This window comes from Carcharodon carcharias, chromosome 5 (assembly GCF_017639515.1).
Source record: "Carcharodon carcharias isolate sCarCar2 chromosome 5, sCarCar2.pri, whole genome shotgun sequence".
NCBI classification, from domain to species: Eukaryota; Metazoa; Chordata; class Chondrichthyes; order Lamniformes; family Lamnidae; genus Carcharodon; species Carcharodon carcharias.
Window position 1 is genome coordinate 131,548,383 of NC_054471.1, and position 17,386 is coordinate 131,565,768.

Sequence of the window (17,386 nt, forward strand, 5' to 3'; positions counted from 1 at the left end):
CAGAAATCTGAGAGTCTGAATCAGATATTGAGCCTCTGAGCTTGGCCATACCTCAATTGCTGGAGCTGCAAAAGCAAGCTTGGGAACATCAGGAAGGGATGGCTGCTGCACTCCTAAGATTGCAAGGCACGATGGAAGACTCCATCCACCTTCAGTCTGAGCTGATAACACCGGCATGCCAACATACCTTCACCTCAAGGAGTCAGCCAGGGGCCCTCAGGCACCCAAAGGGAGAAGGATCAGTAGGCACACACCCCAAGGCCATCTAGCCAGGTGACTCTGGGAGTGTCCGGTCCATCCGGATCTCCTCTTCCTGTGACCCCAGCAGTTCCAGCTTCACAAGCAGAGGTGGGTGCCACTGCTACACAGAAGGACCCCAAAAGAAGGTCAGGGCCCTCCAGGTCTCGGCCCTCCAGAGGACACCAGTCAAGGTCATCACAGACAGGGTGTAACAGTCAGCTGGCTGCCTCCACCTCCACTGTGGATGTCGGGAGAGACGTAGCGGCAGGGTTAGGAAGGTAAAGAAGATGTAGTTGTATAACCTGGGCATGGGTGTTAATCATTTGTACATAATGTTCACTATTGTAAATAAACTCCAAGAATGTCTCCTTGCCTGTGGTTCCTTGTTCTGATGAGCAGTGTTCGTGTCACTCAGATGTGAAACCTTGGTTCCTGCACAAGATAAAGACAGGTGTCTCAGTCCAGGGCCTCTTCCCTGTGCAGTGTGTAACCTTCAGACCAAAGTGATGGTCCGGCTTCACACTGACTGGACACTTTTGGGATGTTTGCACCTTGATGGGGCTTATCACTGCTGCCAGAATGTCCTGGGCCGGTGGCACAGAGTTCCATCCTTCTCTTTGTGTGCTCTCAGCACCTTTGAGATGTGGCTGGCCCCCATATCATTAGCATCTGTGCCCGGGTGACAGTGTGGTCCTGAAGGGTTCAGCTCACGCAGGATGCCATAGGATCAGGAGAAGTTAATCTTCCCTGCTGCATCTCCATGATATGACCCTGTTCACAGAGTGTGAGTGATCTGCTATCAGCCAGAAAGGAGTCAGACATTTACAGAGGCTATGTGAAGATCTATGGAGTGTCCCCACTGCATGTCATCTTTATCCTCCTGGAATTTAGAAACTATGGGCATCTGCTGCATCTCCATGACAGGAGCCTTATCACAGAGAGTATGTGCGCTGCCATCAGTCAGACAGGAGTCAAACGTTCACAGATACAATGTGAGGATCTATGGTGTCTCCTCACTGCATGTCTCCATGAATCTAGCAGCTGTGGATAATGGGAGGGCCTCATCGCCCTCATCCCCGTCGACATCATGCCCATCGGAGGAGACATGCATCTCCTCCTCAGCTAACTTACCTCCCCATTGCAGCGCCAGGTTGTGAAGGGCACGGCAGGTGGCGACGATGAGTGACACCCTCTGCGGATTGTATTGCAGGGCTCCAGCGAGTAGGTCCAGGCATCAGAACCTCATTTTCAACATTCCAATTGTTTGCTCAACCAAAGTGCGAGTTGCAGCGTGAGCCTGGTTATACCTTCTCTCTGCTGCAGTCTGAGGCCTTCATATGGGTGTCAGCAGCCACGTCCTCTGCGGGTAGCCCTTGCTCTTGAGGAACCAACCCTGCAACATCTATGGACCCTGGAAGTTGTAAGGTATCCGTGACCTACTGAGAATGTAGGAGTCGTGGACACTCCCTGGGAACTGTGTGCAGACCTGTAAGATGCATTTGTGGTGGCTGAACATTCAGTGAGTGGAAGCCCTTGCAGTTCACGTTGATGACCGTTTGTTGCCATGTAGATCTGAGTGCCATGTGAGTGCAGTTGATGGCACCCTGCACCTCTGGGAAACCTGAGATCTGTGCAAATCCCAAATTTTGCACACTGGCTTTCCTGATCCCAGGTGAAATGCACAAAGTTGTGCACCTTCCTAAATATGGTGTCTGGATGCGCTTGTGTGTGGAGGGTTGTGATATCCCACAGAGGTCACCTGTGGAGCCCTGAAAGGAGCCATTGGCATAAACATTGAGCATCGCGGTCATTTTCATGACCACTGGCAGTGGATGCCCTCCATGTCCCCATGGTGTCAAATCCTGCAGCAGGTGACCGACCAGTTCCCTGGACATGAGCAGTCTTAGGTGACATTGGTTCTCAGTCATCTGCATGAATGATAAGCGCCATTTATAAACTCTGGGTCTAGTTAGGCGCCGACCAGTGACAGCTCGCTGTGGCTTTTCAGCGGTGTGTGGAGGAACCACAGCCGCCCCTTCTTCTTGAGGGTGCTGCTCCTCCCTCTGCCCAGCCAGGCACCTCCGTCACTCTCTTCTCCTTTGTCTCCGCTCCCTGTAGGAAATGAGGTATACAGCCAGGGGTCACTAGGCTTCATGCTCCTGATATACTCCCCCTGCAGGATGAAACAGAGAGATGCATGGGTTAGCATGCGTATACTAAGAACATCTCTTGGTTAAGTCTGAAGGCCCCTTAACTCATTCCAGAAAGTGCTGGACACCCCTTTGATGGCTGCCTGATACCCCACCACACAGCCAGCCAGCCGGCAGAAAGCGACTTGCCTGTGCCCTTGCCTGAATGCGCAGCACCTCTTCCTTGAAGTCGAATGGGTGACCCTTGCAAGCACTGCGCAACGTTAGTGTGCACTCACCTTGAAGTTCAGCTCGCCAGATGCACGCCTTTTAAATGTTTTTGTGAAACGTGTCGGTATGGTTGCCTAGATGATCCAGCATGGAGAGATGATTCTCACAAGCAGGGCTAATAATTATATGCAGATGTAATAAAAGGAGATTCCTGATGTGTGACCGTGGGAAACGCGGCCCGTGATTAACGGGTGTAGCGGGTGATGGCAAACTGGTTTCACAATGTCATAAAACCAATTTTTGGCCTTCTCTCCATGTTGTCCACTCACACCTGCCAAGATGCCCAACGCCAACGTGGATGGAAAATTCCAGCCAATGACGTTTTTTCTGGGCATAAGATTAAAGAAACTCCATTCCATTAACTGTCAACAATAAATCAGTGACAGCTTTCTATAAAAGCTGCAATCCAAAAGCCCTGTGATAAAGCCGACCCCTTCGTGCTGACCCCTTCGTGCTGACCCCTTTGTGCTGACTCCTTCGTGCCGACCCCTGTGTGCCGAACCCTTCATGCTGACCCCTTCGTGCTGACCTCCTCATGCTGATCTCTTCATGCTGACCTCTTTGTGCTGAACTCTTCGCGCTGACCCCTTCATGCTGACCCCTTTGTGCTGATCTCTTCGTGCTGATCTCTTCGTGCTGACCTCTACGCACTGACCCCTTCGCACTGACCTCCTCGTGCTGATCTCTTCGTGCTGACCTCTTCATGCTGACCTCCTCATGCTGATCTCTTCGTGCTGACCTCTTCGTGCTGACCTCCTCGTGCTGATCTCTTCGTGCTGACCTCTTCGTGCTGACTTCTTCGTGCTGATCTCTTCGTGCTGATCTCTTCGTGCTGATCTCTTCGTGCTGACCTCCTCGTGCTGATCTCTTCGTGCTGACCTCTTCGTGCTGACTTCTTCGTGCTGATCTCTTCGTGCTGATCTCTTCGTGCTGACCTCCTCGTGCTGATCTCTTTGTGCTGACCTCTTTGTGCTGACCCCTTAGTGCTGACCTCCTCGTGCTGACCTCTTCATGCTGACCTCTTCGCGCTGACCCCTTTGTGCTGATCTTTTTGTGTTGACCTCTTTCTGCTGACCTCTTTGTGCTGACCTCTTCGTGCTGATGTCTTCGTGCTGACCTCTTTGTGCTGACCCCTTCAAGCTGACCTCTTCGTGCTGACCTCTTCGTGCTGACCTCCTCGTGCTGATCTCTTTGTGCTGACCCCTTCGTGCTGACCCCTTTGTGCTGATCTCTTCGTGCTGACCTCTTCGTGCTGACCTCTTTGTGCGGATCTCTTCATGCTGACCTCTTCATGCTGACCCCTTTGTGCTGACCTCTTCGTGCTGACCTCTTCATGCTGATCTCCTCGTGCTGACCCCTTCGTGCTGATCTCTTTGTACTGACCCCTTCGTGCCAACCTCTTCGTGCTGATCTCTTCGTGCTGACTTCTTCATGCTGATCTCTTCATGCTGACTTCTTCATGCTGATCTCTTCATGCTGACCTCTTTGTGCTTACCTTTTCATGCTGATCTCTTCGTGCTGACCTCTTCATGCTGATCTCTTCTCATTTAAATGGAGCAGGTGGATGCAGCTATACAATGGGTGCATCTTGAGCACCAGCCTGCCCCATTCTGCTGGAAACTTGGATGATCATTGAAATTGGGTATAACACAAGCTCCCTCAAGAGATCTCATTTCATCAAACTCTCAACATCACCACATGTAGGGGGCATCAATCTATCATTTTAAACCACTCCCCACTTTTGGGGATCGAGCTGATTCTGCCTAGCCTACGTGTCCTTCTGCCTTTGTATCTTTGATGACTTCATGTATCATGTCACTGAGTGTTACACCGGGTTCCTCATGAACTGGAAAAGTGGGAACTCCAGTGAAACCCTGTCTCTGATCACTCTACTCAGTGGCCATATAAGGGGTAGACAGAAGCCCCACTCCATACAAAGTCAGAGAGAGAAATCTAAAGTAATGTCAGGATCCGCCCATTTGCATCCTGGCCTTTTTCTAAGTCATTATTCTGGACTTCCACCATAACTCTAGCAGAACAACTGAGAGAGTTCAGCCCCAAAGAATTTGTTTTTAACTCTGCTGAGCAAAGTATACCCCTTAATTGTGATTTTCAAGCAGTTGCATTACTGGATGAAAATTATTCAGTTCATTCACATAGTCATTTGCTACAAAACTATGAGCCCAGATGTAAATATGATGCAGTTAGAACCCTAATGCAATTTTAAACCCAGGTTTCCCAAGTTACACCTATTCCAAAATCTACCAGGAAAATCTAGTGGCAAGCAGGATTTAGGGTGGTAGAGTGTCCGGAAAATACTATCTTTTTATCGTTTTCTATAACATAATATTGATACTTTTTAAAAATAATTTTCATGAGTGCTCTTCCTGGCCCCAGGAAGAATGGTGTAGCCTTCCCTACCCCAGGCTTCTCCCCCACTTCCCTGGCATCAAGCTTCCCTGTCTACTCCTCAGCTGACCATTTACCTTGGTGTCAGGGATCATTCCATCATGCCTCTCGTAATGGCTTTTAGCCATGCAAAATCCCTCTGCTACTAACTGGCCAGGCAGTGATTCCAAATGTCCAATCAAATTCTAATCAGGGTAAAAATGTCAGAACAGACCATAGTGTCACTTAATTCCTTTGGAAAATCCTGGGTCTTGAAATTATATTGTACAATATTAGTGCATAATGTGTTTATAAAGAATTGTTTTGAATTCTAATTTAAGCGGTTCTGATTTATTTTGGCCCAGCTCAAAAAAGTGGGTTAATGCTGCTTATAAAATAACAAATTAATTTCATACAAATGTATTTATTTGCTAATATTGCAACACATAATTTCAAAGAACTGCTGTTTATATTGTGCAAAATTACTGAAGCATAGGTGTTAATATCAAAGTTGTTGAAACAAGGAATAAACTGCTTTTTCACTATGGCCTGTATTTTCAGTTCGGTGGGCAGGCGTGATTGGCTGGCCCAGGATCGGCCAGGAAACAGACCGCTGACCCCAATTGGCCCCCACCCGTGATTTCAGGCTATCTGGTCAACTAACAGTTGCCAGGGTGGGGGCGGGGTGAGGGCTGGCGATTACATCAATGTGTGCGCGGGCCAGCACTGACAGAAAGCTCCCCGAAGGCAGTGAGCTGCCTCAGGGAGCTAAAGACCTGAAACAGCAAAAATAAAGGCTTCAAAAGCTGAAAAAAGTGTCCATGCATCATAATCAGTCACCTGAAAAATTAGCTTATGAAAATGCAGTCCACAGAAATTTATTTATATTTTATTTCATCACAGAAATCTCATCCCGCCTGTGGATGAGGATTGTCGAAAAAGGCAAAGGCCTCCTGGCCGATTCGCCCATCCGCCAACCGTAAGTTTAGATGGGCCACGTGAAATGACAGACAATTGCACTGTTAATGATCTTAATCACCCTCTTAATTGTCAGCGGGCGCACTTCTGATTTTTGCGCCCGCCGACAATTAAGAGGGCAATTAAGCTCATTAATCATCTCGCGTGATTTCACGCCCAATCGGCTTCGCTGCGTCCCCGCCCGATCAGCGTAAAAGTTTTTACCAGCTTTTATGTCTTTTTCTCAGGCAATTTGATTCAAGTGTTTGATTTTGGCAATTTTTGACCTGGTTTGTCTGATTATCTTGACATTCAAATTCAGAATCTGGCACCATTTGAATCAAGGTGGAAGGCTGACCTACAGTAGAAATCTCAGAGATCCTTCTTACATTGGTAGTTGGACACACAAAGTGTCCTTTCTCTTTGAAATGCTCTCTTGCATGTGTCAAATAATTTGACTCAACGTTACTTTCTTTCTTAAAGCAAACTATATAGCAGGCAGGAAAGAAATGGCAACATAAAATGCTATAGATTGATGCTAAAATTGCAATTGATTCAATTACTGGGAAATATTTGCTGCTAACTTCGATGTTAATATACACAACAGCAAAAGAAATCCAGACAATTAAATAAACAAGCATGCTGAATGTGATAAATTTTGCCTCATTAAACATTTCTGGAGCCTTTCTTCCTTTAAAAGCAAGAACAAAGCAGACACATGCAAGAAAAGCAATGTATCCTAACATTACAGCAAATGCTACATAGGAACCTTCGTTGCATAACAACAAAATGATTTTGGGGTTCTTTCTATATTGCACAGGTTTTGGAGTATTCAAAGATAACCATGTTGAGCAAATAACCAATTGAATCACTGTGGTAATAATTATAATGGGCACTGGTTTATAGATATTCTTCAGCCTCCTGTGCATAGTTTGATTAAAACTGAAAGCGAGGATAATCCGAAAAGATTTTACCAAAATACAGGAAACACAAAGTGTAAAGCTTATACCAAAAAGTGGTTGCCGTATTTTACAAATGCATTCAAATGGCTCTCCAATAAACAAAACAGCACTGACAAAACCTAGTACAAGTGAGAACAGCATTATGTAAGACATCCAACCTCCAGCAGCTTTCACGGCTGGGGTATCCAGATATTTTGTGAACAATATGAGTATTATAAATATGTTGAGTACTCCTAAAATAGCAAGTATAATTAACACAACAGAAATAGCACTTCTCCATTGAAGAAACTCTATAGTTCTATTCTGGCATGTTGAGCTCCCTTCCTCAGACCATTGGTCTTCTGAGCACTTCTCACAGTTATTAGAATCTGTAGGGAAAGAATATTATAGAATAGTGTCACAAAATTATCATATTTTCCATAATATTATTGTGGGGTATTGTAAAGTAGACTTACGTTTGTGTGTGTGTGTGTTTGTGTGTGGATGGTTCTGTCTGTGTGGCTGATTTAATTAAATTAGAGACAGATAGACTACAAGGTTGAAATTATCAAAAGAGTTTGGTGTAAAAGAGCATATAAAATGTTAATGAGTGAATTAGGGTAAAGTCTCAGCAGATAGGGTGTGAATGAAATTTGCATTTTAAAATAAGTGGAGAGGTGTTTGGTTTTCAAAGGGATGGTGGGATGTTTACAACTAACAAGATAAATAAGGCAGGTTATTACATTGATTTTTCCCAAACAAACTGGCCGTAATGACACCATAAAAGATTTTTATATTATGGGAAAAAGTAAATTCCAAAGACATGGGGGAGAAATGGGATTTACAGATTAATGAGGAACAAGTATATTTAAAGAAGGATTGGAAGGCTATGGGGTGTGGCCCTGTAAGATCTGAAAGGTACACCATGTGAAACAGACTCAGGGGAAAAACCTCTAGCTACTTTGCAGCCTTTGTAAGAACACAAGTGGGTGCTTGTGGTAACATTGCTGGGTTGTCTCTAAGAAGTTAAAATCTATTGTGGACTGTTGCCTTAAAGGGGATGTATAGTTGGGAGTCTGGTTAACTAGGAATTTTGGGAATTGTTATAATAATAAGTAACTATGTAATTGTAATCTTGTGTATGCGTTTATCCTTTTCTTTTGTTACTAAATATTTTAATTTAATTTTTAAAATCTCTAAAGGCTTTAGTGAACTCATTGGCCAAGATTTTTCCCTTGGCGATTTGGGGGCGGGGCCCACTCGCCGAGGGGAAAATGATGCGGGATGATGTCGGGAGGAACCCCCGATATCATCCCGATCCCGTTAAATATTCATGAAGGCGGGCGGACAGCAAAATCAGCTGTCCATCCGCCCACCTGTCAATGGCCAGTTAAGGCCATTGACAGGCTAATTAACCTTATTAAACACCCTGCCCATCCAACCTTAAGGCTGGCAGGCAGGCCAGGAGCCCCAGCGGGCTACAGATCATTAATGAAACTTCATCCACTGCAGGATGAAGTTTCATGTCCGTTTTTTAAAGATTTAATAAATTTTATGTGTTTATTATTAACGTCCCATCTCGTGTGACGTTGTCACATGAGGGGCAGATGTTAATAATTTTAATATTTATCTATTTTTAGAGTTTACTTACCTCTCACAAATCTCCCTGAGACAGGACTTTACCGCAGGGAGCAGTGCGCTCTTTTGTGTGTATGCACAAAAGAGCGCACTTTGACAGATGGGGATTCCCTCCCCCTCTGCAGGCAGGCAGCTGGGTGGGCCTTAATTGGCCAAGCCGGTGAGGCCCGCCTGCCATCCAAGGGCTAAATTCTGCCCATTACTTCTAAATTCAGTGCACCAATCTTCTCGTAATAAATACAAATTGTAAATCCGTTGTGATAGTGTGACCAAGGGCAAAATTTTCCTCCCCGTTGCGGGGGAAGAGCAGGAGTGGGCGCGAGCGGGCAGGTTCCCTATCAGCGTGATGTCCACCAGCGAGCACTATGCAGTCCCTGTGTGGGCGGGGGAGAGGATTTCCTCACCTGGCAGCTCACTCTTTCACGCCTGCACGTGAAATAGCGCACAGGTCTCCCTGAGGCTAAGTGCTGCCTCAGGGAGATTGGCTCATATTTTCAAATTTTAATAAAGGAGTTTAAAAATTTTCCCTGCCATTTGTCCTCATATGATACTGTCATATGAGTTGGGACATGTCCATAACTTTTATTTAAACCTTTCATTAAAATTTAAATACCGTCATGAAACCTCATCCTGCCAGTGGATGAGGTTTCATGTCTTTTCACAAGCCCGCCAGGGCTCCCGGCCTCCCCACAAACCTTATGGTTGGACAGGGAGGTCCATTAATGTGCTGAATTGGTTTTCTAATGGCCTTAATAAGCCGTTGACAGGTCGGCAGGCACGCACCCGACTCGGTTGCACCCCCGCCGACCTGAAAATGAAAATGACATGTGATGACATCGGGAGCCCCACCCGACGTCACCCTGTGTCATTTTACACATCGGTGAGTGGGCCCCGCCCCTGCTCACCAACTGGAAGATCCTGCCCCAATTTTCCCTTGTGGATTTGTTCAGCCTGGCAAATACCATTTGGCATATTGTAACAACAGCATTTTTGACATAATAGGCCTAGTTTGTGAGCTTGTGTTACCAGCATGAAGCTGCACTGGAAGTGCTTCTTCAGAATTTGAGCACATTCTAAAATCCCTGAAATGCACCCCTAACAGGTGAAGTTCCTTCACAGGGAGCAAAAAATATATAAAATTATCAAATGACATATCAAGTCAATGAAGGATATAAATGTTTAAGCAAATTACAGGGTGCATTCACAAATCATGCATTCCTAATAGGTAGCTACTGTTAAAGGGAGCTTGGAACAGACAAAAGGCCACATCATTATAGTGGTGACATTCTTTCATTACTCTCTTAAATTACAAGGTCAGGTTACCCTTAAATGTTGATAAATCTGAAGTAATGACCCACATTCATTAATCACTTTTCTAAACTTTGGCCTCTATTCAGAGCATGGATTGCACTGACATTTAAGGTGGAATCATTCCAGATTTGCACAAAGTGCAGAAGTGGGCGGGTAAAAGCAGTTTTACCTGCTGGCCGCAATTGCAGGTTTTCACACTGTATTTCCCCATTCCCACCTCATTAATTATGCAGCCATGGGGAACAGGCCATCACGCTGGCCAGTGGCCTCTGATTTGCCTGCTATGCCATTGCCACACTGCTTGCTCATGCAGGGTGCCATATTTAAACTACAGCCGCGTGCACAATCCTCAATGTTGCAGGTCAGGAGGGCACTGGGGAAGACATGGCCCCGAAAGGCTAAGAAGAATGCAACACCCTAATTCAGTGATGCGTCCCCGGGATACCTTCTGGACACCATAGAGGCCCGCCCGTGATGTCCTCTACCCTCGCTCTGGCCGCAGGAGGCCCATCAGTCTCACCAAGCCAGCTTGGGAGGTGGTGGCAGTGGTGATCAGTGCTGATGATTCCGGGGGATGATTCCGGTAAGCTTATAATGAGATGCTAACGTATTGAAACTTATAATGAGATGTTAACATATTGAAACTAGAGCCAGAATTTTACATTCGGCGTGTGGGCACACGGCAGACATGCTTGAGCATAATATGACATAATATGTTGGGCATGCATCCCAACGTCATTGCACACTCGTGTGATGTTTCACTCGGTGAGCACGCACCAGAGTCAGCTGCGTGCCCGCCGATAATTGAAAGGCCTATTTTAGCCCATTAAGAAGCTAATTGAAATCAAATTAATGCTGCCTGTCCAACCTTATGGTGAGCAAGCAGGCAAAAAAGCCAAGCGGCCTTTACATTTTTTAGGAAGCCTTATCCACAAGCGGGATAAGCTTTCCTAAAGCAAATAAATATTAACTAAAAACTTTATTTTTTAATTAAAAACATGTCCCAGCTCATGAGGGGAAATGTTTTTTTTAAATCTTTGCTACCTTTATTAATTTTTTTTAAAAAGCACTTCAATCTCCCTGAGGCAGTCAGGCCCGCTTTCCCTCCTGCTCCTGCCCGCAAAGGTAGCACTGAGCGCTGCCGCTCGTGATCCACGCAGGGCGGACCTTAATTGGCCTGCCTGCGTGAAATCGCAGAGCAGAGCCAATTGCGGGCAGTAGTTGGCTTCCCGACTGCCCTCGCCCGCTCCCGCCGAACCCGCCCAATGAGGCAAAAATTCTGGCCTAGGCTCCCTACGTGCGGCAGCGGGAAACACGGCCCGCCATTGACGGGTTTAGCGGACGATCCCAAACTGGTTTCACTGCGGCGTGAAACCAATTTTTGGCCTTCTTGTCATATTGTCACCCCCAACCCACCATGCCACCTGCGCCGACAGGGCAGGAAAATTCTGGCCTTAATCTCCCAACTAAAAGCTGCTCTTAGTAGTTATGTTGCTCCACAGACAACAGAACATTTCTCATTTATATGTACCCCAGAAATTAATTTATAAATGTCTTGCACTTAGCATTCAGTTTCTAATATATCTCAGTCACACTTTTTCTATTATTCAACATATATTTTGGCCACCATTTTATAATTATAAAACAGGAACAAACTATATTAAGTGGTAAAAAAAATGCCAATGAGAAATTGATTTTAAAAAAAAAACTAAGGGGAGAATTTTCACACCAGCAAGCAAGTGGCGGGCCCTGCTTGCCAACAAGTAAAATGACGCGCGGTGATGTCAAGCGTGTGTCCCAACATCACTGTGCGTCATTCAGGTCTGCCGTTTGGCAGGCACATGCCGGAGGCTTCTGCGCGCCCGCCAAACTGTCAAAGGCCTGTTAAGACGATTAATAAACTAAATAAAGTAATTCTCAATGTTGCCCGTCCAACCTTAAGGTTGGTGGGCAGGCGAGGAGCCCAAGCGGCCTTTGTATTTTTCATGAAACCTCATCCATGGGCGGGAAGGGTTTATTAAATTAATAATTTTTGCTCATTTCATGAACATCTCCCAGCTCATGTGACACTGTCACATGAGGGGACATGTGTAGATGATTTTTTAACTTTCTTTATTAAAAATTCTCAACCTGAACTTAATCTCCCTGAGGCGGCTCTGTGCCTCAGGGAAATTTCTGTACTCTTTCGCCGTCTGTGCCCGCTCCCGACTGGCTCGCTCAACAGGCAGAGGATTTGGCCCTAAGAGTGGGATTTTCTGGTCCCACCCGTCACAGGACCGGAAATTCCCACTCAAAGTCAGCAGATCTTTTGCTAGTTTGTCAAATTTTTGATTCTCACGGCAGGTAGAAAATCCCAGACAAGGTATGTATAAAAACTAGCTACAAACAATGTAAAAAAGGGGGAATGAATCAAATTATTTCAAATAAAAAAGCAAAATAATGTGGATGCTGGAAATCTGAAATAAAAACAGAAAATGCTGGAAATACTAAGCAAGCCTGACAGCATTTGTGAAGAGAGAAAAGAGTGAATGTTTCGGGTCATTGACCTTTCATCAGAACCGAGAAAGGTTAGGAATGTCATAGGTTTAAAGCAAGTATACAGGCAGGAAAAGCGGGGAGGGATAGAATAAAAGGGGAGGTCTACAGTGGGGTGGAAGGCAAAAGGAGATGGTAATGGGGCAAACAGAAACAAATGATGGGTTTAATGGAGACGTAAATTGGAATGTAGAATTATTACCAACAGCTGCAGTCTAAAAACAAAACCAGAAAGCCCAAAATAAAATGGAAGCTGAGGTTCTGATCTGATATTGTTCAACTCAATGTTGAAACTGAATTAATTCGTATGCTTTTTAAAAATCCTTTCAACCACCCTCTTAAGCTGTCTCTAAGGTGACATACTTAGTATTGGTAATAAGTTTTGAAACATGATGAAAAGACTTGAAAAAACAATGACCAAACTTATCTATGCAATAGGATTTTCTGTGCCCCATGATATACTTGGGGCTTCACAAATTGTTGACTGAAAACTTCAACAAGGTGGCAAACTATAGCTCTGAGCAGACTTCTACGGTTATTATTTTTAGATTTTTTTGAAGTATGACAAGAAGAAGAGCCATTCACAGACCATACAAACGTTGCTGCTTTTAAGCCTCACCCTATTCTTTTTCAGAATCAATAAAAGAAATGAATTCACTGTATCTTAGAGATCTCTTACAAACTTCTTTCCATATCCTTTTAGTGCAGGGTGCACTGCTATTTCACTTCCACACCCCAATATTCCTGCTTAAAACTGCATAAACTCTGGCTCACTGGCCAAATGAGATCTGCAAGTTCGTATATATATAAATAATGGGTATCAATAATGATTTTAATACTGAACTTTGGAGTTCAAAATACAATCCAACCATTCAATTTTTTGCTCTTTTGATTTATAACTATTTTGTGACCATGGTTAATTTATAGCATTGTAATTGATATCAGGTACTAAATATTAGAAGTAACTTTATAAACTGAAAGTCCAATCTCATGTTCAGTCCATTGTTTGTATATATCTTTATATTTGTAATAAATTCTGCTAGATTTTCTCCCTACTCATGCTTGATACTTACTATTTTTTCCGGAGTAAAATCCTGCCAGGCAGACCTTACAATTAAAACAACAAGGGTTTTTATTGGATAAAGTCTTCCTTTCTCCAGGTCTACAGGTCCGTGAGCAATTAGACAATGCAACCTATGAGAAACACAGTAAGAAAATACATGAATAACTGAAAGTTTTGTTGACAGTGCGCCTTTTGAAGCTGTCATCTCAAGCCAACACTACAACCAGCCTAGGAGAACAAAGACTAATGTAACATTATCAAAGGTAGCGAAAAACAAAATAGTAAGGGGCTGTGGTGCAGAGGGATAGGGGGAGACATAGTGATGCAGTGGATAGGAGAAACTTAATCTCAATTATGGTACCAGCTTTTAAATCACTCTTAGGCAAGAAATAGAATGAAAAGCTTTAACAGTCATCAAGTCTATGTGAAACAAGTTCAACCAAGTGTTATGACGCAGCAGATGATGTGTGTCAAACGGGTCAAATCCAGGAGCGAAGCTTGATCACGCAATCATAACAGTTTCGCAATTTGTATTTATTTCAAGATGTGTGCCCTGAATTAAGAAGTAATAAGTCCACCAAGGCTTCAGAAGTTTTTTAGAAAACTAAATTAAACATTTATAAACAAAGGAAAACATTTCAAGCACATACATAGGTCTACAAATTACTACTATAATAACTCCTAAAGCCCCTAATTAAGCTTGCTTCCAGTTACACCTCTGTTAAGGCAACAGTAAATAAAAATAAATTTTAAACATATCCAAGCAAGTCAACATGATAACCTGGACAATAGAATTCAAAATGGCTTTCCCAGCTTCGGTTTCTGTAGACAGCAGGCTTAATGCACAAATACTGGAGGCTTCTCACACATCTGTTAGGCCTTACAATGCCTTTGCTAACACATAGTCTCATTCTCCTTTAAACATGTTTCTCCCTTATAATGTAAATTCCATTCTTCACATATGTCTTTCCCATAATATAAACTTTTCATAGTGCTAATATTGTCAGTAACCTTTGGGAAAAATAAACACACTGCTTGGCCTAGCTTGTCTGGCTAGATATAAATATCCTATCATCTCTTTGAAACTCAAACTGCCCTGATTCATCTAAAAATGCAAATTCTCATCACCTTACATTCTAAGATTTCAGCCATGTTTACATATTTAGCATTTCAAACCTAGCTTCTTTTGGTGAGTCAAACCCTCCAGACCAGCTGTCTCCAATTCAATTAAATCCCGCACAGACACGCAGAGAAACTATCTAAACTCCGCTATTAACCTACTTTTACAACAAATCACAATAATATTATGGATAGAATTAACACTTGGCAATCAGGCTCAGCAAGGGCGGGCGGGAGTGTTTGGGAAGCCAACTACTGCCCACGATCGGTCCGGAAGGCAATTTCACACTGGCGGGCCAATTAAGGCCTGCCCAGCATGAAACACGAGCAGCAGTGCTCAGCATTGCCTGTGCAGGTGGGGGGAGGAGGGCGAAATGGGCAAGTGCCACCTTCACTCATGCACACAAGTGCATGCTTCATAATCTCCCTGAGGCACAGAGTTGCCTCAGAGATGAACTGATTTTGAAAAAATTTAAAATTTTATAAATGTTATGAAACATGTCCCCTCATGTGACTCTGTCACATAGAGCAGGGCCATGTTATTAATGAAAAAATAAAGTTTTTATTTGAATTTTATTTGCTTTTCGAAACCTCATCCCGCCTGTGGATGAGGTTTCTAAAAAAGTGCAAAGGTCACTTGGCCTTTTTGCCTGCCCGCCAACCTTAAGCGAAAAAATTATTTTAATTAACTTTTTAATGGCCTTAATAGGCCTTTTAATTGTCAGCGGGTGTGCTGCCGATTCCGGCAGGTGCCCACTGACCGAAATATCGCACGGGTGCGAGATGACGTTGGGATGCACGCCGAGCTGAAAATTTTACCCTTTGAGAATTACTATACTTTCATGACATAAGCTTGTAGCATCAGTCCATAGCAACATATTTCCAACAATTCAGGACAAACTAGTCAGGTTTCTATGTTGGGCAAGATTGGTTGGGATTTTGTGTAGGTAATAACAGTGAAACTGTCAGTATTTGCCCCATTACATAACTTAATATGTTATACCATATCAGGTATACGATTCAAATTATGTTAACTTGTTTCATTTTGTGGGTAGCATATTTTATTTATTCTGGCACCGTTCTACCTTTTGGATTTTTTAACTTATTCATTCCTATTGTTTCATTTCTATTTCCATCCTTGACTTTGTAATGTTTGAGAATTCAAAATTTCAATGTTGCAAATTTACAGGAGTTTTATTTCCAAATTGTCATTTTTCATGTCCTATCATTAGATTCCAATGTTATGGTTGATTTTAGGTGACTGGCATGATATCTGATTGGTGCCAACAGCAAAACCAGTACATGCTTATATTGTTAATAACTTTTTTGCCCATTTTATGAAGCTTGGCACTATCCAGGACAAAGCAGCCCACATGCCTGGTACCCCACTCCCAAACATTCACTCCCTCCACCAATGGCACATAGTGGCAACCATGTGTACCATCTACAAGATGCACGGCAGCAACTCACCAAGCCTCCTTAGACAGCACCTTCCAAACCCATGACCACTACCATCTAGAAGAACAAGGGCAGCAGACACAAGGGAACACCACCACCTGGAAGTTCCCATCCAAGCCACTCACCATTCTGACTTGGCAATATATCACTGTTCCCTCATTGTCGCTGGATCAAAATCCTGGAACTCCCTTCCTAACAGCACTGTGGATGTACCTACACTACATAGACTTCCGCAGTTCAAGACGGCAGCTCACCACCACCTTCTCAAGGGCAATTAGGGATAGGCAATAAATGCTGGCTTAGCCAGTGACGTTCACATCCCATGAACGAAAAAAAATCTTCCTACTAATATTTCTGCTAAGTCTTCCTTTTTCCACAACCAAACAATCCCGTCCTCCCCACCATGACCGAAAGGGTCCTTACCCATTCCTGTTCCATTTCACATACTTCTGGTATCACCCCTTGCGCACCTTCCCAGACTATAATAGGATTCCCTTTGTCCTCATCTTCTACTCCACCTTGATCATCAGTGGATGATCCTCCACAATTTCTGTTGCCTCCAATGTGATGGCACCACCTACACAACTTCCCCTCTTTCAACATTCTGAAAGGACCTTTTCCTTTGCAATACCTTGGTCCCCTTCTCGATCACCCCAACATACCCTTCCCCTGGTTGGATCCCCACTCCCTGACATTAAAACCTGAAGCCCAAATACAAATTGTTTTATATTAGATATTTTTTAAAATGTATATAGAAAAAAGGTATGACTCAGAACAACCACATCCATTTCTGAATTATTTTGAATAAATCACCTTTACTGTTTTCCCGAAGTTATTGTTGATTCTTATCATGCGTTTCACCACATTGTAGTTACCAACTTTGACATACTGTATTGAATCTTTCACCATTGTCCATGTGATTATGTCATACCCAATTGAGGAATCTCCTGAACTGTCAAATTCAAATTGCCCATCTTCTGTTGTAAAGCTAATGGTCTTCAATTCATTTAACAACTGAAAATAGAACATTCTTCAGTTATTGAAAGTTTATACAGAAATATGTCAAACACGCAGCGCAGAACCACTTTATTTTCAGAATATTGAGGTGTACAATATTAACAATTTTCAAGTAGAGTGAGGTTTGGGCAGAGTGAGAAAGTCTTTATAACAATGGCATTGTGATTGAGGGAGTTGAGAATATGGCTCATTGGGGTTCAGTAAGAGTTTTATTTAGTGCTGTTTTGTTTTCCTTTCATGCTTTATCATTTCAGGTGCCAAAGAGGGAACTTCAGAGCACTATCACTGCCAGCACTTCC

General features: G+C 43.7%; 1 protein-coding gene across 1 annotated transcript in view; it reads right to left on the bottom strand.

The window, feature by feature from the left end:
• Window positions 1-265: 265 nt before the first annotated feature.
• The window catches only part of LOC121277759 (G-protein coupled receptor family C group 6 member A-like), a 47,255-nt gene continuing 30,134 nt past the window's right edge, over window positions 266-17,386 (bottom strand). The window contains exons 6-12 of the mRNA XM_041187398.1: window positions 16,884-17,084; window positions 13,504-13,624; window positions 6,395-7,335; window positions 5,147-5,254; window positions 3,330-3,917; window positions 2,669-2,734; window positions 266-361 (exon numbers count right to left, since the gene is read on the bottom strand). Of these exons, the coding sequence (XP_041043332.1) occupies window positions 266-361; window positions 2,669-2,734; window positions 3,330-3,917; window positions 5,147-5,254; window positions 6,395-7,335; window positions 13,504-13,624; window positions 16,884-17,084 (2,121 nt within the window). The remainder of the gene's footprint in view (window positions 362-2,668; window positions 2,735-3,329; window positions 3,918-5,146; window positions 5,255-6,394; window positions 7,336-13,503; window positions 13,625-16,883; window positions 17,085-17,386) is intronic.